We start from the raw sequence: 26128 nt of genomic DNA on the forward strand, positions 1-26128 counted from the left end.
CCATTTTTAAACTGTATTATTTGTCTTTTTGTTATTGAGGTGTTGGAGTTTTCTATAAATTCTAGAGATAAGTCTCTTGTCAGATATGTCATTACCAAATATTTTTTCCCAATCTGAAGACTTTCTTGACTCTTTTGGAGAAGTCTTTGGAAGCCCAGAAAAATTTAATTTTTAGGAGGTCCCATTCATCTAGTTCCTCTTCTGCTGTTTGTACATTTTAGGTTATTCTTGATAGTCTGTTTATGCCACATATTAGGGTCCCTAAATTTGCCCCTAGTTTTTCCTTGAGGAGCTTTATAGTTTTAGGTTTCACATTTAAGTCTTTGATCCATCTGGAGTTAGTTTTTGTGTGTGACGTGAGGTACAGATCTTGTTTCATTTTTCTGCGAATGGATATCCAGTTTTGCCAGCACCATTTACTAAACAAACATTCTCTTCCCCATTTAATGGATATAGGACCTTTGTCAAAGATCAGCTGACCATAAGTTGATGGATCTATTTGTGGGTTCTCATTTTTATTCCATTGGTCTATGTGGCTGTATAGTAGGGTTTGAGATCTGGCAGTGTGAGACCTCCTACTTTGTTCTTCTTCTTCAGTAGTGCTTTGCTTATCCAGGGTCTCTTTCCTTTTCATATAACGTTAGTGATTGTTTTTCCAATATCCTTAAAAAATGTTGATGGGATCTCGATTGGGATTGCATTGAATGTATAGATTGCTTTGGGTAAAACTGACATTTTCACAACGTTCAGTCTTCCTATCCATGGGCATGGTATGTTCTTCCATTTATGTAGATCTCTTGTGGTTTCTCGAAGTAGTTTTTTATAGTTTTCTTTGTAGAGATCTTTTGTGTCCCTGGTAAGATTTATTCCCAAGTATTTTATTTTTTTGGTAGGTATTGTAAATGGTATTGATTTCCTTATTTCCTTTTCAGCAGTCTCTTTGCTGGTGTAGAGGAATCTAACTGGTTTTTAGATGTTGATCTGGTATCCTGCTATGATGCTAAATCTCAATTAGTTCCAGTAGATTTTTGACTGAGTCTATTGGGTTTTCTAGGTATAAGATCATATCATCAGCAAATAGGGATAGTTTTACTTCTTACTTACCAATTTGGATGCTTTTGATTTCCCTTTCGAAAATTGCAAAGAATTTTTAAAATGTCATTTTAACTGTATGTCAGATTAACTTTAATGTGCATCGGACTTGTAAACAAAAACACTGGTCTTCCTAGTATTCTACAGAATACAGTCTAAGGAATATACTGCTGCAGCTCCTGGTGTGCCAAAAACTGAAACCAAACTCACTGCCTTTGGATTGATTCTGACTCGTAGTGACCCCCATTGTGTTTCTGAGGCAGTCTATCTTCGTGGAAGTAGATTGCCCCATCTTCCTCCTGTTGATGGGTTTGAACCACTAACCTTCCAGGTAGCAGTCAAATGCCTTAGGCACTGAAGCACCAGAGCTCCCTAGCTCCTGCCATAGAGATCAGTATTAGAATAGGAATTATAACATTGAGTGATTTTTATAGCTCTTTACTGATCAAGTATTGGATCTGAGGAAAATTAAATTCAACTTTGGGAATTCTGATTTCTACGGAAAAACTTAAGATCTGAGGCTTATTTAATGGAGGGACTCTAGGTACTTCCATCTCCATATCTTGAATGGAGAAAGTGTGACATCTGAGAATTCATTAGTTCACTAACCACAAATTGTGAATTTGCTGTGATCCAGTCATTGGGCATGAATAGGAATGTTATGTTATGTCTGAGAATTACAAGGCCTTTTGGAAATGACAGTCTTTTCTCTTCAGACATGAAGACTTGCCATCCTGCATATTTTCAGTGTGGGAGTGGACATTGTGTGCCTGAACGACAGAAGTGTGATGGAATCGCTGACTGTCTGGATGCTTCTGATGAAGCCACTTGTCGTAAGTCTCTAGATACCTTTGCTGACCCAAAGTGTCTGAATATGGAAATTTAAATGCCACTTCTTAGATCATCCACCATTTGTTAGATTGGAAGGTCATAGATATTTTTTTATTCTGCCACCATTGGTAATAACCAGTTCACATAAGGTCTGAGTCTCCACATCTAAATATTTCACAGTAGCCATTCAAGTGTATTTCATTAACATTATTTCAGATAGAAAATGTATTAAGTAATCTATGCTAACAAAAGTATTTATTTATTACCACCTACTATATAAATAATTAATTACAGAAACATTACAGTTAGAAAAAAGAATATTTGAGCATAAAGAACTTGTGTTAGGTGTTAAGACATATGGAATTTATAACATTAAAAATGGTCTGAATTGCATAATGTCATATCAAATGTCGTTATAAGTATAAAGCCAATATGATCATTCACATTTTAGCTTTTACGAATCACTGAATAAATAATAATTTGTTAATTATTATTTATGATGACTATTACTAATGATGTGGTTGCCACATCTTTAAATTTCAAAGGGACTAGATAAATGTATGGTGGATAAAGCCAGTCCTGACACAGTGGAGGAGTTGAACTCACCTATGGAGCAAAAGTTCTCAGTGCATGTGGTACCCAATCAGGCTTAGACAAGTAACCTTCAATAATCCAGACAGTTTAAGGCCACAGAACATCTGGTGAATAAAAAAAGACAGGCTATAGTGGAAAGAGCTAATGGAAATAAAAGCAGCACAGCTTTCCAAAACTAATAAGTTTTTGTAAAAATTTGAACATGTTTCTTCGCTACCAACAGCCACTCGCTTTCCCAATGGTGCATACTGTGCGGCTACGATGTTTGAATGTAAAAACCATGTTTGTATCCAGTCATTTTGGAAATGTGATGGTGAAAATGACTGTGGTGATGGTTCCGATGAAGAACTTCACTTATGCGGTAAGAGGGAGAAAAATGGAGTGTATGAGAATGGTGTTGTCTGGCAAAATCTCAATGTTTCTTACATGTAGTATGTGTTACATACTTTACATGCAGCTATTGTACAATGCTCAGTATTGGTGTGCTTTCTCTTGGCCTTCCTCCTTGAGTTTCCTATCTGTAACTTGAGAGAGTTGATCAAACATGCATGGTTTTAAATATTTATGGCACTGGAAAGTAATTTCTTCAAAGGAAATGTAACTAGGAATTTCAGTATACATAAATAGGCAGACCTGTTGTGGTTGAAGTCTGAGTGTAGGGGAGGGGGAACCTTCCTGCTCCATGCTACTTTTGGTGCCCCTTGCAGCACCTCTTCCTAGTTAATCCTTAAAGTCACTTCCCTTTAGTGTCATGATTCAAGATCACTTGCCTTCGGTTGTGTGAGCACTGTGAATCTCAATTGGGATACACATCAGAATCACCTGGGGGAGAGAAGGTTGAAAAATCACATGCCCTGACCTCATCCTAAGTCTACATCTAAGGAACCAGAGTCCCCAGAGAATGGCCTGGCCAGATCTACTTTTCAAAAACAGCTATTTTGCTACTTGGTTGAATACTACTACTTTTAAGTGAATAAAAATAGAGTTTGTTTGATTGTTTTCCTACATGCTTTGAGTAATTGGAGAAATGCTAGGACAGTAGCTCTCAAAGTATGGTCCCTGGACTAGGGATGCCGGCATCGCTTGGCCTCTTGTTCCAAATGCAAATCTATGGGCCCCACTCCAGACCTACAATAGAATCTCTGGTGGCGGGGCCCAGCAGTCTGTGCATTCGCAGTCCCTCTGAGTAATTCTGATGCAAGCTAAAGTTTGAGAATTTTGTATAAGTAAAAGACCTCAGCACAGGGCAGGACGCCCCCAGCAGCATTTCTTCTGGAACTCCTGGTTAGCTCCCAGTCTGACTCTGCTGACATTTGCTTCCAGAGTTCACATCACCTCTTTCTTTTTCTTTCCTAGATTTAGCACTACTCAGTTTTAGTCCAGAGATTTTCCTCCCAGAGGAATTTTAATTTGTGTTGGTTATATTTTCATAGTGGTATCCCAACATTTTGCTTCCTACCTCATTACTTGTTAGGAACTATATTTTGTTTTATTTTTAACTTGATGAATCCTGAAAAATATATTGGGCATGTATAACCTTCCATCTCAGAAGGAAGGTTGGGCATTCCTACTTCCGTAGTGATACTGCCTCCGAAACCCAAGGAGGGGTCGCTATGAGCCGGGGCCTACTCGATGGCAAACAACAACAACAACAACATAACCTTCCATGAAGAAATCCTTTGGTGGTTACTTCCTTCCATAACATAAAATACCCATTTACGTAAAATAAAACCATGGGTAAGCAGGGACATCACCCATCATACAAGAGGTAACACTGTTTTATAATGTTGTGCATACCTTTCACAACAAATATCTCTCTTCTGCAATAGTTCTATTAATAAAACCTCCAAGAACAATCTATTGGATCTTATTTTTTTCTCCATATAACCTGATTTATAAATCTATCCTTCTGGCCCTTGTGTGTGGTGTAACCACAGAAGGAAAATCAGCCAAAGTATGTTTAAGAACACAAACTTTATTGTATTCCTCGTATACATACAAGGAACTATGTCCCCTGTACCAAGCAATCTGAATTCTAATAACAGCTAGAGGTCTAACTCTCCAAGTTTCAGGAGATATTGACTTTAAATGTAAGAGGGGAAGGAGTTCAGGAAGAAAAGCCCATCATAGCACAACTTTAGTGAAACTTTAATGAACAGAGTCAATGACAACTACAGCCAGAAGGATCAAGTAATGGCCTCCTGGCCATTCAAGTAAGATAGCACGTGCTGCTGGCTTCTCCACCCTCACAGCCACCCCTGGCCTCTTCATTCTGTGCTGCAGTCACAGAGACCTTTATTCGTGCCCAGTACCTGCTCTGCTCCTTCCTGATTCGGAACCTTTTCATATTAAGCCTCTCTGACCATGCTCCCACATTCCCTTAGTAGGTGCTTTCATAGTACATCTTTTTTGTGGCTCTAACTGCAATTGTAATGGAATGGTTAATTTGTAATATCAGTTTTCTGCTGGAATGAAAGCTCCAAGAGGTCAAGGACTCTGTCTTTCTTGTTCTCCATTGTATCTAGTGTCTTGCACAGTGTCATGGTTTGTACTAGACTCAACAAGAATTTATTGATTGAGTGAACAAATGAGTGAATGAATGAATAAAAGAAGCAAGTCTGGCAGTAGGATGGGAACATTTTATATATTGACTAATATTCTACTCTTATTAACTTTTTATTTCATTTTTCCATCTTTCAGCGAGTGTTCCCTGTAACTCATCATCCCATTTCCGTTGTGACAACAATAGATGCATTTACAGACACAAGCTCTGCAACCATGTGGATGACTGTGGAGATGGAAGTGATGAGAGAGAGGAGCAGTGTAAGAGAAGATCAAAAGGGAGATGGAAAAACTTAAGGGCCCCAAATTGTCTGCAGTTTCCAGAATGTACCTCTGGGATTTCAGTTATTTCTATAGAGACTTGATCTATAACTGCAGATCTTCATGTGCTGATAGAATTGCTTACAAGACTATAAACACATGTCTTTCTCAGATGCAACCCTTACACTGCCCACTTATTTCTATCTCATTTGAGAAGTCTCTTAATTTTTTAGTCTTCATTTATACATTTAAAAAGTTTTTCTTCTTTTCTCATAAGAAAATAAGAGCAAACGTGAAATATTGGTTGCGTTTTCTTCCTAGATTCATCACTATTTCACAAGCACTTAATGGTTTATTTATTTTCAAAATAAACAGGCACTGTCTAACCTAGAGTTACTAATTGCCTATCTAGGGTTGTGAATGATACTTACTATTCCTTCTCATGTCAACGTTGATAGGGCAGCATTAGTGTTAACATAGCTTATTTATTATCTTTCTTTCAAAAGAAAATGCATTTTCCAAAAGAGAAAAATGATAGTTTAAGGTGAAAATTTCAAAGATGTTGAAAACTTCTCTTTGACTTTCAGAATGTTTTAAAATCTATCCATTGAAAGAGAGATGATCAATTTTGGGGGACAATATAATATACTTATAGAAAAGCCATTGAAGAAAATTATTTCCTCTGACTGCAATTTCTTTTTCTTTACCCCCTAAAAAAATGGGAGCTCTGGCAGCATAGTGCCTAAGGCATTTGACTGCTAATCAGAAGGCTGGCGGTTCAAACCCACCAGCCACTCCTCAGAAGGAAGATGAGGCAATCTACTTTCGTAGTGTTACTGCCTCGGAAACCCAAACAGCTGTCGCTATGAGTCAGGTTCGACTCGATGGCACATAACAACAACAACAGGAACAGTTATGTAAATCCCTAAATTTTCCATCTAATATCCCTTATATCAAGTGGCCTTAGAATTCTGTGCCTTGATTCACAGCTAGCTCCCATTCCAGAGGAGACTGTGTGGCAGTGAGGACTTTGACTCCACTATCACATTCAAGTTTGTACCAATTTATTTGACTTTCTTGGCAGAGATGAACCTGTGGTTATTACATTGTTATGGTGTTTATTTGAGGCACAAAACAAAAGGATGTAAAACTGAAAATAATTTTTTTTTTGGGTGAACTGGAGCACATATCCCTCTTCCCCTTTGTCTACTAATAATGCCACATCCCCCCTTTTTTTATTTGTGGAGCAACACATTTTTAGGACTTGATGAAAGCAGAGAGTGAATTAAAGGGAGCAGTAGGCTTCATTCTTCTCGTAGTTCTCAAATCTGTTTTGTTTCTTTGCCCCCACACAGTTCTGTCTCAATTGATCATGAGTTACATTCATGCCATCCAGAAAAATACATGGGCCATCGTTTTATGCAACTCAGACATTTTACTGGGTCTTTGCCTGTCAAAGCCTTTTCCTATTCAGACTCTTATTTTTAGGATCTAGAAGCAGTGGGCTTTACCCCATATTGCAAATTTCTGGACTTAACTTTCTTTCATTTCTGCTTGTAAATCAACGAGTTCTTCCCTGATCTTATCTCTTTCATATCTACCTTGCCAAACTCAGGTAATAGCAACAAATGCACATCACTAACATTCTATTTTCTAACCTCTTTCCCTAGATCTACAAGTTCAGTAAGCACGTGGTCTGCCTTCCAATTTTTCAGAGGTGACAGCTTTATGAAATGCTTTGTCATTGCTTAACGTGTGTTGCCATCTTTCTTGCCTCCATTATCAGTTTCCTCATTGATCACCTCTCAACTGTTAAGCCATTGCCAGATTTTCATGTTTTCCTCATGGAACTATGCTACTTCTATTACCATTCTTTATATTGTTCAGGGTATGAATGCTGGCTGCTGCAACCAAAAAATTCCAAAATCTCAGTGGCATAATTTAACGAAGACATATTTCTTATTCATTTAAAGGCCAATGTAAGTTGCATAGCCCTCCTCTATCTTGTAACTATGCCACTTGGAATATATGCTTCCAAGGTTGCAGGGTAAGACACATGGACAAGGCACATGAACTTTTAATTGTTTCATACAGAAGTGACAGTGAATTGGCCAGAGCAACTCACATGGTCCCAAAGTAATTGCAAGGGAAACTGGAAAATGTAGGGAAACAGGTGTTGCTTTGGTGAGCAATAACTATTTCTGCCATGGGGGGAAGCATCTTGTTTCACAGAAGAAAATATTTTGACTTTAATTTGTTCTTAAATTACAGGTAGGGCTCCAACCCCTAGACCTTGTACAGAAGGCGAATTCAAGTGTAGCAATGGACATTGCATTCCAGAGGCCTATGTTTGTGATAATGTCGATGACTGTGGTGACCATTTTGATGAAATAGGTTGCAGTAAGTAAACACTTAATTTTATACATCACTGTAGTAATTCAAGGTTACCTAATTAGAATGTGTAATGACATAAAGGAAATGATGACCATATTATTTGTTGTGCTCTCAACTGCAGTCTACCCGATGCTGTCAAGTCAACTCTGACTCGTGGGAACTCCGTGTGTGTCAGAGTCGAACTTTGCTCCATAAGGTTCTCAGTGGTTGATTTTTCAGAAGTAAATCACCAGACCTTTCTTCTGAGGTGCTTCTGGGTGGACTTGAACGTCCACCCTTCAGCCGTGTTAACCAGTTGCATGTTAACCATTTCTACCACCCCGGGATCTCGTAGCTACCTGTTATGGAGTACTTAGTCTATATTAGACTCTGTGCTAAACACATTGGTTATTTCATTTAATTCTGAAAACAGTTCCATGAGTTAGGTGTTAGTCCCTTACACACACACACAATTTTTTTTTTTTTTTTTACACAAGTGAGAAAGGCTTCCAAAGACCAAACCAAACACACTGCTGTCGAATTGGCCGTGACTCATAGCAACCCCTCCTTGGGCTGCTGAGGAGGTATCACTACGGAAGTAGATTGCCCAACCCTTCTTCTGAGGTGTGGTTTTAAACCGCCAGACTTCTGGTTAGCAGTCAAATGTCTGGAGTAAATTGCCCAAGCCTCCTACTCTTAATTGGTAGAATCAGGATTTGAACTCTGGTTTATTTATACCCAGAGTACGTCCTTATACCAGTTCATTAGATGTTTCTCAGTGCCTTGGAACCACATATTTTGCTTATTAGTCTGCACTCCCTCTGCCCCCCCCCCCCCCCATCTTACTAGCTAAATGCAGTGGCTTTAGATATCAATTAAGCTAGCTGGTAAAGATAGGAATGACACAGGGAACCTTGGAGGGAGCATTTATTTTTCAAATAGAGGGAGGGTTTTGGTTAAGAAAAGGATGGTAAACACAACTGAAGGACAGTTCTAGCTCAAATTCGTTATGCAAATGTTCAATGACATGCTAATAATTCACACCTTTATAGTTTATGAAGGGATTTCTGTACACTATCTAATTTGCCACCCAGGTTAGCCTGGTAGCTGTTTTTATTTCCATCTATGAAACAAATCTCAGAAAGCATAAGCAACTTGGTTGAGGTCAGAAAGCATTGCAAAGGCTGAACTTGAATGGTCCTTTGACCTCAGGCTATCTGGCCCTAGTTCTTTTCCCACTAGCTCTGCTACTTTAGGTTTGGTATTGAAGATTCCATGCCTCAGGGTCCCCACAGGAAACAAGAGGGAGTTCTTGAAACTGTAGGAACTTAGTCACCTTAGCACCATGTGGTTTCAACCACTGCAACTGGTTTAATCTTTATGGGAGCAGATTGTCAGGCCTTTCTCCCACAGAGCCACTGTTGTTGTTATGTGCCTTTGAGTTGGCCCCGACTCATAGTGACCCCTCCTTGGGGTCTCGAGGCAGTATCACTACAGAGGTAGGATTGCCCAGCCTTCCTTCCGAGGGAGGAGTGGCTAGTGGGTTTAAACCGGCAGCCTTCTGGTTAGCAGTAAGTGCCTTAGGCACTGTGCTACCAGAGCTCCTTAGATGAGTTCAAACATCAGTACTTTGGTAAGCAGCTGAGTGCTTAACCATTGTGCCACCAGGGCTCCTTTAAAACAAATAGTAAAACCCACTGCCATTGAGTTGGTTCCAACTCATAGTGACTCTATAGGGTTTCCAAGGCTGTAAATCTTTACAGAAGCAGATTGCCTCATCATCCTCCTGCAGAGCAGCTGGTGGATTCAAACCACCATCTTGTGGATAGCAGCTGAGTGCTGTTAAAGAAGCTCTGGTGGCATAGTGCCTAAGGCCCCTGACTGCTAACCAGAAGATTGGCAGTTCAAACCCACCAGCCACTCGCGAAAGGAAGACTGGGCGATCTACTTCCATAAAGATTTACTGCCTCGGAAATCCAAAGAGAGTCGTATAAGTCAGAATCAACTCGATGGCAGTGAGTTTAGTGTTTTGGTTTTGAGTACTTTTAGCTATTGTGCTACTAGAGCTCCTAAAACAAAATAGGTTAGCTTAATTAGTAAAGAATGTCTGTTTTCAGAATCATGCTCTTTTAAAGAACTATTCATATGAGATCAAATCGGCAGCTAGAACTCTTAGACAGGAAGCATAGAGGGTAGTGAGTTTATGTTAATGAGGGAGGGACAATTTGGAAAAGGGTGAAAATGACTGTACAACTTGAAGAATGTAATCAGTGTCACTGAACTGTACATGCAGAAATTGTTGAATTGGTGTATGTTTAGCTCTGTATGTTTTCCACACACACAAAAAAATCAAAAACAAATTTATGATCCTTAAAAATATAAATCGTAGTGCATATTTTTATTCCTTCTGAAGGAAGATTTATTAATGTAGAATAATTGAGTCCAGGATTATGAGTAGTTTCAAAGCTGTTGATATATGAACATTACAGAATTCCTCTCCAGGTACAACAATTTATGTTTCTAATCTGTATATGATGGTAATGCATTTTACTACATCCAGATCAACTCTTGAAGACCTATGTATGTCAGTTGGTCAGTGTTTCCAAAATAAATATTTCTTGTAGCTTTATAATTTCTTCCTATTTGTAACTTTGTTTAACCAGTTATCAATGTCCTTTATTTAGCACTGTAAGGATACAGAATGGGAAATAAAAACTGCAGAGAAAATGGGTTTGAATTCTTGCTGTGCTATATTCTAGCTATGTAATCCTGGGCCAAATATCTAACCTCTTTCCTTTATACTTATTTATATATAAATACTTCACAATTTTGTTGCAAAGATAAAATAGTTTAACAGTGCAGTGTCTGGCACATCATAGGTGTTCAGGAAGTGGAAATAACAGTCATTATGATTAATAAATATTGTCCATGATAGTGGAGCAGTTGGTGACAGCTGGAAAAGTCACCAGCAAACTCAATTTTTAGTAGTACTAGAGTCCAGACTCTGGTAGCATAGTGCCTAAGGCACTTGACTGCTAACCAGAAGGCTGGCGGTTCAAACCCACCAGCCACTCCTCGGAAGGAAGGTTGGGCAATCCTACTTCTGTAGTGATACTGCCTCGGAAACCCAAGGAGTGGTCGCTATGAGTCGGGGCCGACTCGATGGCAAATAACAACAACAACAACAGAGTCCAAAATCGGATGCTCTGGGGGTGAACCTAGCAATGCTGATTATAATAGGAAAATAGCCTCAAGGATCTAACAAGCCATTATCAGAAAGGAGACTCCAGAGGCCCCTACCCTCTATACAGGTTTATGGAAAGGGCTTATGTCTTAAATGTCCTATGATTGGCAGGTCAAAAAACAGCTGGCGATGCTTAAGAGTTCCTTCTGATACCACTTAGCTGTTCATTTGGGGGTGCCCTCGTTCTTTCATTTGTAACGCTGGGATTTTATTTTTCAGATATGGGAGAACAAAGATCATGTGCTGAAAATATATGCCAACATAACTGTACCCAGTTAAGTGAAGGAGGGTTTATCTGCACTTGTAGACCTGGGTTCAAAGCTGGTACTTCGAACAGAAACTTGTGTCTAGGTAGAGTATATTTCCTTCAAGTCCTGTTAGGAGAACCTTATACATTTTAGATCTCTTTTCATTCCTTTTTAATAAATGACTGTTTAAATAAATTAAATTTAAATAAAATAAATTAAATTCCCTTAATGAGGTTAAAATACTCAAGAATATCAACTGAATTTTTTTTCCTGCAAATATACTATCTTGCCAGTGCCTAGTAAAGTGCATGCTCAGTAAATATTTGTGGAATAGCTATCAATTATTAAAGCATTGGTGGGATGTCTATTGTTGTATCAGCAAGAGAGATCATTTTTAAAAAAATAAACACAAGGCTTACTTTCTTCATAAGTCAAACAACACATATTTATTACATACCTAATTATGGCAGACCAATGAGTTCTAAAGTACATTTATTACATACCTAATTATGGCAGAACAATGAGTTCTAAAGTATGTACTTGGATGGTAACTTGTCAAAATGGTGACTGATGAGTATGATTTTAGTTGTCTTTTATATTTTGAATTTACTCTTTTTAACTCATGATGTGTCATATTCAAATGGTCATTATAAGATTTCTTTGGGAGCTCCAAATCAATGACTCTTGTTCCTGAGCAAAAGGGAAATGATATCAAACAATAATAATAACAAAATGACAGCTACTTTTACTAAAAGGAAAATTTTTGCTCACCTTTGGAGCCGATTCAGTTTGAACTCTGTCTCTACTGCCTGCCGGCTTTGAGACATTGAGCTTAATCATCTATAACTCTATTGGGAGATTAAACGAAAAAAAAAAAGCATGTGAAACAGTATCTGAAAGTCAGCACATGCTTTAGCTTTATTGTTGCTTATTTTCATCTACCCTCTGCTAGTCCTCTTGTGAATGTGAATTGAAACAGAAGCAGAGTCTATGAGGATTGGGTGGGAGCAGATGTTACGTTTGGTTTTATTTTGCCTACAGACATCAATGAATGTGAGCAATTTGGGACTTGTCCCCAGGACTGCCATAACACCAAAGGTAGTTATGAATGTGCCTGTGTGGAGGGATTCAAGTCTATGGGTGAACACTATGGAAAACGCTGTGCTGCTGAAGGTACGGTGGTTTCATGTTGGAATTAATTGACTTTTGAGGGAATAAATACTAATGAGTAATGAAATGCTAACATATAAACTTCAGTCCCTCAGAGTCTTATTTTTAATTTATCAGCTACTGTCCAATACCCATCCAGTCTCCTCCTCCTCCTCACCTGCCAGCTTAGAACCATCACTACAATCCTCCATCAAATACGTATGATTTGAAGTGATGTTAGGATTTAAAATGAGTGGTGTTATTTATTGTTCTGGGTTTAGCCTCTTGTACAGCCTTGAGAAAAATTTCTAAAAGTGGACAAGATGTCACCCTCCAGAAGCCTCCAATGAAGCCTTGTCTGTGTATGTAATGGTTGTCAGTTCCCACCTCCATTGAGATAAGGGTTTAAGACCCTGTAATGGAAGATGTGTTAACCAACAAAAACAAAAAATAGTCATTGAATTGGGGAAATCAAGGATGCTCTGTTGACAGATCCCCCACCCCCTTTTTTAATTCATGGACTTCTGATCCATAAAATCTGTCTCATTTATGACTTCAATTATTATTTCTACTGGTATTTGATAATCAGACCTGATATAAAACAATAGTAAGTACTAGACAGAAATGATGAGAGAAAGAGTATGTCATAAGTTTATTTCTAGATGTCTGATCGAAATCAGTATATCCCTTCATGCAGCTTGTGCTGGAATTTAAGGGTCTTGGTAAGAAAATATCTTATTTTCTAAATTAAGGGTATGATGGCTGAAATGGCTTTTCAATTTTTCACACAAATGGGGTTCCTAAAGCATATATTTGACCACCAAAAACACTAAATTCACTGTGATCAGGTTGACTCTGACTCATAGCAGCCCCCACTGGGTTTCTAAAGCTGTAAATCTTTATGGAAGCATACTGCCTCAGCTTTCTTCCGTGGAGGACCTGGTGGGTTTGAACCATTGACATTTTGATTAGCAGTCAGATGCTTTAACCACTACACCACCAAATCTCCTTATATATTTGACTAGCATACTTAAATATTTTATCCTCTGAACATTTTCGAGACTAATGAAAATTAAGGTAGATGGATTTGCATAGATGGTCTGGTAATTAAGCAGCAAATTAAAAATGTTCAAAATTTTGAATGGAAGAGATGACTGTAAATCTTTATGGAATCATACTGCCTCATTAGAATATTAGAATATTTAAGATAGAGGGAATATGTAATGAACTATTAAACAGCTATTTGAACTGGATTCAGTTATGTTATGCAAGTAATTAAATAAAAATTCCAAACAGTACATCTTGGGACGAGTCACCAGTGAAATAGCTGCTTTAGGTAAAAATCAACAACAAGCTGTTTTTTCTTTTTTTTTCATTAGCTGGAAGCTAAATTGGGTCATAGAGCTAATTACCTGCTAAAAGACTCATAGAGGTGGTTACCTGCTGAAAATCTGTCAATAAAAAGTGAGGAATAGATAGAGTGTTAGTAGGGTTGTAAATCTGTTTTTTTCTATGAGATCGAATGTCTGTTAATGGCCATGAAGAAAGAAAGAAAATCAGTGAAAATGAGGATGTTATTAGAGGTTAGTTAGTGGGGAATCATTCCTTCTCCATCTTGCCTTGCTCTAAACCTCCTCCTGAATAAGGAACAAGGAATATAGAATTGATAATACACCCAATGAAAAAGTTTCCTACCTGAAACTGAGAAAAGAATGTCCACAGCCATCAGTTTTGCAACCCCATTGCATTAGCAGCAATAGTTTTATTCTTTTAAAAACTATTGTTTTCAAGGCAAGAGTTAGGGGCAGATAACTGCTATGCATTATACATCCTACTGTATACACAAAGGTTCGAGTAGAATTCAAAAAAGCTCTTCATTTATTTACAGGTAACCCTGCTTTGTTGCTACTCCCTGACAACATTAGAATTCGAAAATACAATCTCTCATCTGAGAAATTCTCAGATTATCTTGATGATGAGGAGCATATTCAAGCTATTGATTATGATTGGGATCATGAGGGTACAGGCCTCAGTGAGTATAAACTTTGACATCTGTCATTGATGTTAATCGAATTAATTAAATTTAAGGTGTTGAATTTTGGGGACATGATTTTTTAATGAATGAATTATGTTCTGTGACTGGAAGAGAAAGCTCCTTCTGTCCACTTTGCTCCTGACACTTTTCATGGCCTTTCTTGACTTCTCACCACACCTTGTCTCAGAGATCATGCCACCTCATATCTCCTTGTACTCTATATTTCATTGTCTTTGTTTATGCAGATGCTATTCTTCCCTATCACTGCATACGTGTACTCTAACCTCAAAGACTCAAATGCAGTGGCTGTCAGAGTTCCATGATTGCTCACACATGAGCCTGTAATATTTTCTACCCATTTCCACTAAAGCATGTGTTATGTTGAGTTATAAAAAGTTGTCCTCATATTTTCTTCCATCTACTCTCTGGACACAGAGAATGAACCTAATTCATCTCTATGTGCCTTATGCTCAGCCCAGCATCTAGGACAGTGTACAGGGTGGGTGCTGAAGAGGTTTAATTGAATGAGTGAAAAATGGCTGACACCTATTGTGGAGTCCTCTTGGCTCTCTCTCTCTGTGTGGTGTAAAGGTGATGATATATGGAAGTCGAAAAACATGCCTTCTATGCCTGCCCCTATCTTCTGTTAGCTTTATGACTTTAAACAATTCTGTAGATCTCATTTTTCAGTCTATAAAGTAAGTGTAGTAATCTTGTTCTGCTTGCCTACATCTGAGGTTGCTTTCAAGATGAATATGATAAAGGATATGAATGCTTTGTAAATTCTGAATAACTATGCCAATGCAAGACTTATTATTGTTGTATTTTTATACTTAATCATGCAATAAAAAATGCTTTTTAAGGAAGAAAAAAAATACACAGCTAGGTCCTCAGCATGTACCTTAAAAATCATTCTTACTATGTCTTTTAAATACCTATTTTCTATTATCCTTCACTCTGTACATAAATTGGACCTCTTCTTACATGGCTCCTTCATTACTTTCAACAGCCTGGCCCTTGTTTATCTATATATTTAGCTAAAAGTAGAGCTTGGAACTAGTATTTGATCTTAGACCATAAATAGATACTTGGCTAAAATATGTTTTTACTGAATTACCCTCAAATTGAGGCAATTAAGTAAATATCAATAAGTTGAAGTGTTTGTAGGTAATAGCTCAAGCATAAAAGTTTTGAGTTTATATCTTATCAGTCTGATTGACTTATTATTAGAAGAAACTGTGAGAAGGTGGTGATGTACTCAACATTTCCTCCCTTGGGAGATATTCTTAATATGAAACCAACTCATATGTCTTGCTGCTGCAGGTGTTGTATATTACTCTGTGCTAGGGGAGGGTGCTGATTTTGGTTCTATCAAACGTGCCTACATCCCCAATATTGAAACTGGTGGCAATAACATAGTGCAGAAAGTTGACCTGAACCTGAAATACATTGTGCAGCCAAATGGATTAGCAGTGGACTGGGTTGGAAGGTAAGTTTAACATCCTCTTGCCTAACTTCTGTTTTCCTTGCCAAAGCTGCCTGCTGTTCTCCATGGCACTTGAGTTACAGCTGGGTGCAGATGTGGATACACTCTGCCCCTGGAGCAGCAGAGTGATGCCCAGGCTGGCTCTGGCTCCAGCAACCAGCTCTATTTACTCCAGTGTGTCATACTAACAGTATCATTTCCTATATTCTATGGGTGCTGTGGAAAAGTTTGGGAAATCACCAAGGTTTTTATCAGGCTATATAGACTGAGCCATGTGGAAATTTGACTTTCCTGTTTAATCTTTGGATTTGAGTTAATAGAAATGTGAGTTCCTTTCTGCTCTTGAAAAACTTCTAGAATCCCAGGGATCACAGATGGACCTACCATTGCCTCAGAGAATTGTTACTTGAGTCAGGAGCTTGAAACTCTCGGCTTTAACATTTCCTTCTGAAAGCCACTCAGGCAATGGCAGGTCCATCTTCTTGTGTGAAGTTTTACCCTTTTCTCAGATGAATGAATTGTTGAATAGAGAAACCTTTTTTACTTGTAAGAGACTGAGACCTGCAGCGTTAAGGAGTATAAATAAGGGTAAGACGGCCTTGCTGAGTTTGTCTATTAGAAAGACTATTTCCACTCATTTTTGGAGCTGATTCCAGATTTCAATTGATTACAATAAGGCTCTTTGTTGAGGAGAAGTCAGGATTAAAGGGCCAGGCCACAGGTGGTTATGACATCTACCTGGATGTTACAGATGTGAGGCCAGCCTGACTGCCATGTCCACCATCATTATTGCTCCTGGCCGATTCAGCTCCTTTGTCTGATATGGCTGGAGTCCCTCCATCTCTGACTTTTCCATGTGTAATCTTCCAAAGATGCCCTGTTGGCTGGAGAGATGGGAACATTCATAAGAGTGGGGGATTGTATCTGATTACAGATAGCCGAATAGCTGTCTTACCAGCTAGAACTTCCAGAGTAAATGATCTTATCTCCAAAGCTCTTGCCCAGAAGTGCCAGTCTAGCCTTTTCTGTTATTTAATTTTGTCCCTCTGAATTCAGGCATATTTACTGGTCAGATGCCAGGACAAAACGGATCGAGGTGGCTAAGCTTGATGGAAGGTACAGAAAGTGGCTGATTTTCACCCAACTAGATCAACCAGCCGCGATTGTTGTGAATCCAAAATTAGGGTAAGTGTGTGAAGGATTCCTTGTGTTCTAGACATTTTTTTTTCTTAGTTGTGCTGAAATTTTTCTTAGACAATAAAAATAGCCACACTTAGGATGTTCTTACCATGTACCAGCTACTATGCTAAGGGCTCAAACTACATATAACTCATTTAAATCATACTAAAGCTATGGTGGGTTTGAACTGCCAGCATTCTGGTTAGCAGTCAAATGCCTTAGGCACTATACCACTGGAGCTCCTGTTTAAAGCCCTATGAATTAGGTATAATTTTTTTATCCTCTGTTTACGAATGTGGATAAAATATTATCATGTTGTTTTATTGAGCATTTGCTGACTAATATAAAGTAGAAAAGGATGAGTGCCATGAGGAAACTATTCTAAACACTGGTAGGTCTACTGCTTGCAATGGATCAGGGAAGGCTAAAGCTGAACCTTGAAGATTAGGACCCACTGGATAAAGTATGTGATACAGAGAGATCAGCATGGATGAGATTGATGAGGGACCACTTCTTGAGTCAAGTGGGATTAAAGCTGGACCTGGAAGGATGTCTTGGATATAGATAGACTGAAGGAGACAGCACAGGCTTCATAAGCATAGACCATGGACATAAGCATGGGCAAGGTCACGAAGGAAGAAAAATTCATTCTGTGTACCAGTTTTTGCTTTGTTTTATTCTATGTACAGTCAGTCCCTGGGTTATGAATGAGTTCTGGTCCTAAGTCTGTCTTTAAGTCAAATCTGTGTGGAAGTCAGAACAGTTAGGTACAGTCCAGTTCATATCTAGTGTCTTAGTATATAGTCTATATAGAAAAAAACTTACTGTCATCGAGTTGAATTCAACTCTTAGCAACCCCTCCTTGGGTTTCTGAGGCAATATCTCTACAGAAGTAGATTGCCCAATCTTCCTTCCAAGGAGTGACTGCAATACTGTTTTCATTGCAAAGTAGTGGCTATTTGTTATTATGAACTATTGTATATACCTTGGATTTTTAATATAATGGGCTTATAGGGATTGGTTTGTACCTCTCAGATGTTTGTAACTTGGGCACTGCCTGTATATGTTTAAAAAAAAAAACAGGTTTATTGAGATATACCATAAAAGTCACCCCTAAAAGTCAGTGTACAATTCAATGGCTTTTATTATATTCACATAGTTGTGTTATCTATCGCCGTAACAAATTTTGGAACATTTCTGTTACCCCAAAAAGAAACCCTGTACCACTTAACCATCACCCTCTATCTTTCCCTTCTCTGCACCCCAGCTCTGGCAAGCACTAATCTAATTTCTGCCTCTGTAGATTTGCCTCCTCTGCACATAGCCCACAAATGGAATCATTCATTATGTGTACCTTTGTGCAGTCACATGTATGTATTGTTTTTAATTATAACAGGACAAGATGATGTTTGCCAGTTATCGATCGTTTTGTGATAGGCTTTGGGCCTACTCTGAATATAGGAAGAAGGCCTCTGGTCATGTTTTTACCAGAGTCCAGTTTGCTTAAAATCCACCTGCCTCAACAGAACTGAAGGTTTGGTCTAGGCCTGATAATTGGTTTAGGTCGGGGGCTGCCAAATGGTAGCCAGGAGGGTAAATGTGGGCCATAGACATGTTGCTTTTGTACAGAGGTTTTGAATTTGCTTACTTAGTTGGTAAAAGAAATTAAAATTTAAAATTTAAGGAAGGCAGAAAGAAAATCTGTTTTCACTAGGTAGGAAAACACTAGGTAAGCCCGTATTCTTAGATGAAGTTTTGGCTGGAGCTGCTCTTTCAGATGGGGCCATGCTTTCCCCATCTCTCTGTGGTTCGTAACTGGTCCACTCCATCCATTTATCTCACCTGCCTGGTCCCTCTATATATATGAGCTGGTGCCCTGGTTTAGGTAGTTCTCTAATGTCAGGGCATGCCCTTTGAAGGCCATCATCTTTAAAGATAGATGCTTTCTTTACTATCAAGTATTACCTGGATGCAAAATACAAATTATAAAAGAGTTAGAGCATCAGCTCCATGAGGGCAGGGATCTTTGTTTTATTCTCTAATATATCTCACTGCTTCTTACACAGTAGGCACTCAATAAATATTTCTTGAGGGATGGATAGCTTTTGTAATTATATATTTTGCAAGGTCTGAATTTATATCCTTCTGACAATTTTCAGGAAAGACAGCCACAGATGTATTTTCTTTCCTTTTCATCTCGCCATTTTTTTATGTTCTGTAAAACATAAAAACAGTGTCATTTAGCACCCAGGTCACAGTGAAAAACAGCTGATTTTCCTACTGGAAACCCATGCTCTGCTTTAGTGGAGAAGTTCCACTAGATACAATGCTACAAAGAAGAAACCTTGTGTTACAGGCTCATGTACTGGACTGACTGGGGCAAAGAATCTAAAATCGAGTATTCCTGGATGGATGGGCAGCATCGGCAAATCTTGGTTTCTGAAGACCTTGGTTGGCCAACTGGCCTTTCTATTGATTATTTGAACAATGACCGGATCTACTGGAGTGATTTAAAGGAGAATGTTGTTGAATCCACAAAATACGATGGAACTGATAGGAGACTCATTTCAAATGAAGGTTAGAAATGGTGATATGTTTCTAGTCTGTTTCTCCATTTTCTCAAGAAGGAACACTTATCTCAGGGAATAGTGTTTATACATTTTCGTAGACACCTCTCAGCTCCTAGTTTCTGATTTAAATATGAATCAATGCATTAGTAATATTTAAATCCTTCTTGTCCTTTTAAAATAATTTTTAAAAAAATTATCAGTAGCAGATACAATAATAACCAAATTTCCTGTTAGGCTGTTCCAATAGAGGTGTGGTTTACGTATACAAATGTTAATCCATTTATAATTCCAGACTCATAGTTTTTAATGTGTTGGATTGCTCATTATGTACAACGGGAAACATCTGGAGTGAGGCATTTGGTTTCTTATAAAGGCCCTGCAGAACTACAACATCTAGGGCACATTTCAGTTTTTTTTTTTTCCTATGTGGCCAGTTGTGTCTTATATTCAAAGGGGGAAAAAAATCTTTACCATACAAATTGTTTTCAAAAAATAAGATAAAATCAGCAAATTGAACGTGAACTAAATCCATTGCTGTCTAGGCTATTCTGACTCATAAGGACCCTATAGGACAGAGTAGAACTTCCCCACAGGAGTTTCTAGGGCTGTAATCTTTATGGAAACAAACTGCTACATCTTTCTCCCAGCAGCTGGTGGGTTTGAACCACCAACCTTTCAATTAGTAGGTGAGTGCTTAACCACTGCACCACCAGGGCTCCTGAAAGTGAACTAATCGCCTATAATTGGTTTCAGACAATATGCATTAACCTAGTTTAACTTTCATTATCTTGATCTCCCAGTGCCGTGCACTTTCATGGTCACATGTACAAAGAGCTGAGTTCCCTGATGATAGTTTGCCAGAATGTTCCAGGATTTCTAGGTATTGCATTGTGGAAAATTCAAGCAGAATGTATGATTTAAGCAGAAATGATGCTAGGATCTTGTCTTGTTAATAACCTTGTTTTGTTTCGTTTTTCCCTTTTGGATAAGCAGCAAGGAACCCTTACAGCCTGGATATCTTCGAAGGCCAGATATACTGGACATCTAAGGAAAGGGGAGAAGTATGGAAGGAAGATAAATTTGGAAATGGTGGTAGAGTGAAGGTGCTGACAGCAAGCCCTTGGCTCACTCAAGTACGAATCTTTCATCAACACAGATATAATCAGTCAGGTAAACATCTTGGAATATCATGCACCTTATTTCTTGGGAAACTTATTTCAAATTAATGACTACATTGTTAGAAAATTGTAGTGGATAATAATAGGCTGATCTCTTGGTGCATGAGAAAGTGTGTGTGTTTTAACCAAATTAAAATAAAATTGAATGTCAAGCGATTCTGATATGTGGCTATGGTTAGAAATTGTACCTCTAAATTCACTTATCTTCCAAAAAAGGACACTGCAGCCCAGAAGAAAGTTCTCCTTGGAGGATTGCAGTGGAAATCAAATCTTCTGTATTATTCCTTAACATAGTTTATAACTTACCCAAGTTTGGGTAATGACAAATCTTTCTACCATAATGAGGTCTTATTGATCTTTTGAACCATCTCAAGTTGCTTTAGCACTGATTAGATTCTCAAGTTACGCTGTGAGCAGATAGATACAGAATCTACCTTCAAAAACCTGATACAGTCATAGAGGAGATAGGTGAAACCAATAGAAAATGTGGATGGTGTGGAAATGGGATGGACAGCACAGGGAGGGCTGTGTCACTGTGCTGTGTTGGTGTGGCAGGGGACAGTAGTATAAGTGAAGGTGAACTGCCAGGTGGCACAGGACCTAGAGGTATGATGCCTGGGCTCTGCTGCCACCAGGCAGAGTCACAACCCAGTTGATGGGAGTATCTTGGGTTGGAGTATTTATTCTCTCCTCAGGACCCTTGTTCTCATCTGCTTTCCAGTGCCCAATCGCTGTAAAGATGTTTGCAGTCACCTCTGCCTGCTGAGACCTGGAGGATACAGCTGTGCCTGTCCTGAAGGCTCCAGCTTTATGCGGGGGAGCATCACTCAGTGTGATGCAGGTAGGACAATGCATGGGTGCCATGGAAGAGCTTGTCCATCTGTGTGTTGCTTTTTGCAGGAGTCTCTGTGTGCTCGGTACTTTGTAGAATAGAATGAAGATGGCCAGAGGAGGGATGTGTGGGAAACAGCTGAATGGAATATGAGGGGCCAAACAGAACTTGTGTCCCTATAGTTTCTGAGCATTGTTGTTGTTGTTATGTGCCATCAACTCAGACCTGACTCATAGCAACCCCTCCTTGGGTTGCCGAGGCGGTATCACTACGGAAGTAGATTGCCCAACTTTTCTTCCGAGGAGTGGCTGGTGGGTTTGAACTGCCAGCCTTCTGGTTAGCAGTCAAGAGCCTTAGGCTCTGGGACTTGTTGCCAAAGGATTAGGGGTAAAAAGAAAAGAGAGAGAGAGAGAGAAAGAAATGTGACATTGGAGGCTGACCATAGCTCCTAGCATAGTTGCTACGATCTGCAGAAATACAGATCCAATGCTCCTGGATCTATTGTGTTGTTTTGTAAAGACATTTTGAAGAGTGAGTTTTCTGTAAGACCTCTCCTCTGCCTCATACTGGATTCCTATTTGGCCTTAACTGGGGCTCCTCCAGGTGGAGAACCATACTTCTGAGGTGGGAGGGGTTAGATGCAGAGGGGTGGTCTACAGGATGCTTTTCTCACATGCTCATTTCACAGCTGAAGCTTTGACCACTGAAAAGTGTCACATTTTGAAAGGTACCTTATGTTGTTGTGAGGTGGAGGCTAGAATAAGGGGTTGTTGGTTGGTTATTGTCAAGTCACTTGGGATTCATGGTGACCTCATACGCTAGAGAACTATGGTCCATAAGGTTTTCAAGGCTGTGAATTTCAGAGCAGATATCCAGGCCTGTCTTCTGAGGAGACTCTGGGTGGGTGTAGTAGTTAAATGTTTAACTCTTTGTGCCATCCAGGGACCTTATGCTATGGATGATCTATTCTTGGGCAAGAACTTTATTCAGTGTCTTTTATATTAATGACTTAATAAGAATCCTATTGCACAACTACGGGGAATAACTAATGTCCCTAACTAGTATCCTGTGCATTAAAAAATCATCCTGTCATTCCCAGTTTCTCATTTTACAACCTGCATCCTCAGGGCCAAGTTTTAGCTGGTACAGAAATGCAGCGGTTTAGTCACCTTATACCACCAGGGGGAGCAAGTGTTTAAAAAGGCATCACCTTTGTCGAATGACCTCAGGGAGAAAAACTTCCCTCATTCCCCTTTCCTCTACCACCAGTCTTATCTCAGTGCCATTGGGGAAAATATTGGCAAGATTCCAATATCTTAGCTGTAGATGCATTGTTTTGACATTTACTTGAGTTTCACATTTTAGGAGAGGTATTGTCCTATTGTTCACCTCATCTACTACTTTCTTCCTTTAAATTATTAGCCTAGTGGTTTATATTAAGATTTTCATTTAAAGGAACTCTTATGAAAGTCACCGCACTAATGATGGTATCCATTCCATATGGGGTCTTGGCTTGGTATATTACTTCTGAAATCAGGAGATCTCTGTCTATCTAGCTCTTCAGTATCCATGTTCATAGTGTCTGTTGGTCTATCATTGAGGCTTTGGAGCTTTTGGTTGAAGTTTTGAGGTGTGCCTAATTGAACCCTTGATTTTAAATGGATTCACAGAGGAGAGTTCTGAAAACTTCAAATGTGAATTCAAATGTTCTAAGAGATTCCTTTACCACAAGTTTCTTCTAACTATTAATATCTGATCTGGAATCTGGCCCTCTCCACTGTTTCAGGAGAATGCTATATACTGTCCCTTTCTTTCCACCAAATACATGTTACTCTCCATGACTGTATTATTGATAAGGGAATTCATTTGCCTAAAAGGAAAGTAATGTTTTGACAGGGGAACTAATTAGCTACTCCTGCTGCCCTCACCCCATCCCACCTCACCTCTGGGCCTGAGGCAGGTTTGCATGGGGTGGAGCGCTGTGCTAAGTATGGCCTACTAACACATGCATGGCTTTCCCTTTCTGCAGCCATCGAATCTCCTATCACCATGCCCCCCGCATGCAGGTGTATGTACGGAGGAACTTGCTATTTTGATGAGAATAACCTCCCCAAATGCAAGTAAGTCTGAATGTTGAGGTTGGAGCTGCAGGCCTTTCCGCTTCTAGAGGAACCTGAGACTTTAAGCAGCCAGCAAAACACTTACAGGAACTGCACCCATTCACTAAATTTCATATTTCAACCCATTTGCCTTCCCTTGGGAGAGTCCACATAAAATATATAAAACTATAATGTGCATGAGAATCAGCTGAGGCTCTTGTTTAAATGCAGGGGTTGTGCAGGGAATTCGGCAGGGATCCTGCATTCCTAACAAGCTCCCAGGTGATGCCACAGAGTTGTGGACCACACTTGCTGTAGCAAGGAGTTTAAGAATGTAAACAGCATTTTCCTGCTCACCTGGCACTATTAATTGCAGTGGGATTGTGGTGGAACAGCTGTCAGCAGAGCTGCTTTAATACCTGGCACACATCATGTGCAGAAAGATTGCACTAAAGATCTAGAAAGAGGATTCTTGGGAAAGAAGCAAGATAAATGGATGTCAGTATTGAATGAAAGCATATCAAAGGACCTAACTAGCATGGCTTCCATTTTCACCTTCTAAGAAAGACTCCCATAGACTAGAGAAGAAACCAATAGATTTCTTTGATGAGCTGACCCTGTAGGGGCCACTGTACACTAGGCACTGCCTCTCTGTTGAAAGTGGATTACTATTGTTTCTACTTGTCATTTCTTAGCAGAATAAATAAAGTCACACAGGATACATTGTCCAACATACAATTTACTCAGCTAAAGCTCTGTCTCAAAATGAGCTTGTAAATTATGTTTAAAAGTCTAACACTAGATGGGTAATGAATGATTCTCTTTTTATTTTCAGGTGTCCGAGTGACTACACCGGAAGCAACTGTGAAATAGGATTTTCAAAAGGCATCCCTCCAGGAACAAGTAAGTTTTAAGAATATGAACAACCTAGAAATACTTCATGGCCCCTAAATTCAGTGTTGTCATACATTTTGTTTAACATGGTCTTTCAAGACCGTATGGTTCTGGCCCCAGCTTCTGCTTCTAATTCTGCTGACTCTTCTCCTCCTCCACGTGTTGCGATGCTCCCTTCTTCTTCTTTCCTCTTTGATAGCTGCCGTGGCGGCACTGTTGACGATCATCTTCATCATCATAATTGGAGCTTTGGCAATTGGAGGATTTTTCCACTACAGGAAAACTGGCTCTCTTTTACCATCTCTGCCCAAGTTGCCAAGGTCAGTTTATGATGTGGAATATATTACAAGCCTATGCAATGTGAGGGAGCTCTGGTAGCATAGTGGCTAAGACACTTGCCTGCTAACCAGACGGCTGGCAGTTCAAACCCACCAGCCACTCCTCGGAAGGAAGGTTGGGCAATCCTACTTCCGTAGTGATACTGCCTCGGAAACCCAAGGAGGGGTCTCTATGAGTTGGGTTTGACTCGACGGCACATAACAACAACAATGCAATGTGACCATGCTAATAATTTGGTTAATTTATATAAGTTTTTTTAAAAAATACAATGTATGTGAAGATTCTAGAAATCACAACTGTTTTGTTACCTATATACCACAAAAAAAGCCATCATACACAGTTCACATATTCTAGAAAGAAAAAGTTGTGAGGATGTACAGTAGTGGCTTTATATTGCAGCATTTCAATGGAGTGTTTCTCCAAAGCCTGAGTGACAGGTCTCAAGGCCAATGGTTATGCCTACTGGTGGTTAGACTTGTCATTGATGAGGTACACAGGGGGCTTCCTGATGGACCAGCTTTACCCATTTAAGTGCTCAACCCACCCTCTGTTAGATCTCAAGCATTCAGAAATGTACTTTAGTATTTCTAGTTAACTATCATCCTTTGGTGGCATAGTTTGCTCTCAGCTAATAAAAAGGTTGGCAGTTCAAGCCCTCCCAGTGGCACTGTGGAAGAAAGGCCTGGTGATCTGTTTTCCTAAAGCTTACAGCCAAGAAAACCCTATGGAGCTCAGTTCTGCTCTATCACCACAAGTAGGAAAAAAGATTGAAGTTGTCAGGGATTTCATTTTACTTGGATCCACAATCAACACCCAGCAGCAGCAGTCAAGAAAGCAGACATTGTATTGCACTGGGCAAATCTGCTGCACAAGACCTCTTTAAAAAGCTAAGGAACAAAGATGTCACATTGAAGACTAAGGTGTGCCTAATCCAAGCCATGGTTATGGCATAGTGCCTAAGGCATTTGACTGCTAACAAGAAGGGCTGGCAGTTCAAAGCCATCAGCAACCCAAGGACGGGTTGCTGTGAGTTGAATCGACTTGATGGCCGTGGGTTTGGTTTGGTTTGGTGATATGTATGTGGAAACTGGACAATAAATAAGGAAAACAAAAAAAGAATTGATGCCTTTGAATTGTGGTGTCGGCAAAGAATACTGAAAAT

The 26128-nt window shown here is 39.3% G+C and overlaps 1 protein-coding gene across 1 annotated transcript in view; it reads left to right on the forward strand.

Annotated features, from left to right (window-relative positions):
• The window catches only part of LRP2 (LDL receptor related protein 2), a 187017-nt gene that overhangs the window by 143485 nt on the left and 17404 nt on the right, over positions 1-26128 (forward strand). Inside the window, exons 60-74 of the mRNA XM_007953659.1 lie at positions 1809-1925; positions 2741-2878; positions 5218-5340; positions 7612-7740; positions 11177-11308; positions 12247-12378; positions 14243-14386; positions 15713-15878; positions 16932-17060; positions 19411-19631; positions 20618-20794; positions 21524-21643; positions 23664-23754; positions 24569-24636; positions 24827-24947. Coding sequence (XP_007951850.1) covers positions 1809-1925; positions 2741-2878; positions 5218-5340; positions 7612-7740; positions 11177-11308; positions 12247-12378; positions 14243-14386; positions 15713-15878; positions 16932-17060; positions 19411-19631; positions 20618-20794; positions 21524-21643; positions 23664-23754; positions 24569-24636; positions 24827-24947 — 2008 coding nt within the window. The remainder of the gene's footprint in view (positions 1-1808; positions 1926-2740; positions 2879-5217; positions 5341-7611; positions 7741-11176; positions 11309-12246; positions 12379-14242; positions 14387-15712; positions 15879-16931; positions 17061-19410; positions 19632-20617; positions 20795-21523; positions 21644-23663; positions 23755-24568; positions 24637-24826; positions 24948-26128) is intronic.

This window comes from Orycteropus afer, unplaced genomic scaffold (genome assembly GCF_000298275.1).
Source record: "Orycteropus afer afer isolate SDZICR_OR568_19922 unplaced genomic scaffold, OryAfe1.0 scaffold00001, whole genome shotgun sequence".
Taxonomy (NCBI): domain Eukaryota; kingdom Metazoa; phylum Chordata; class Mammalia; order Tubulidentata; family Orycteropodidae; genus Orycteropus; species Orycteropus afer.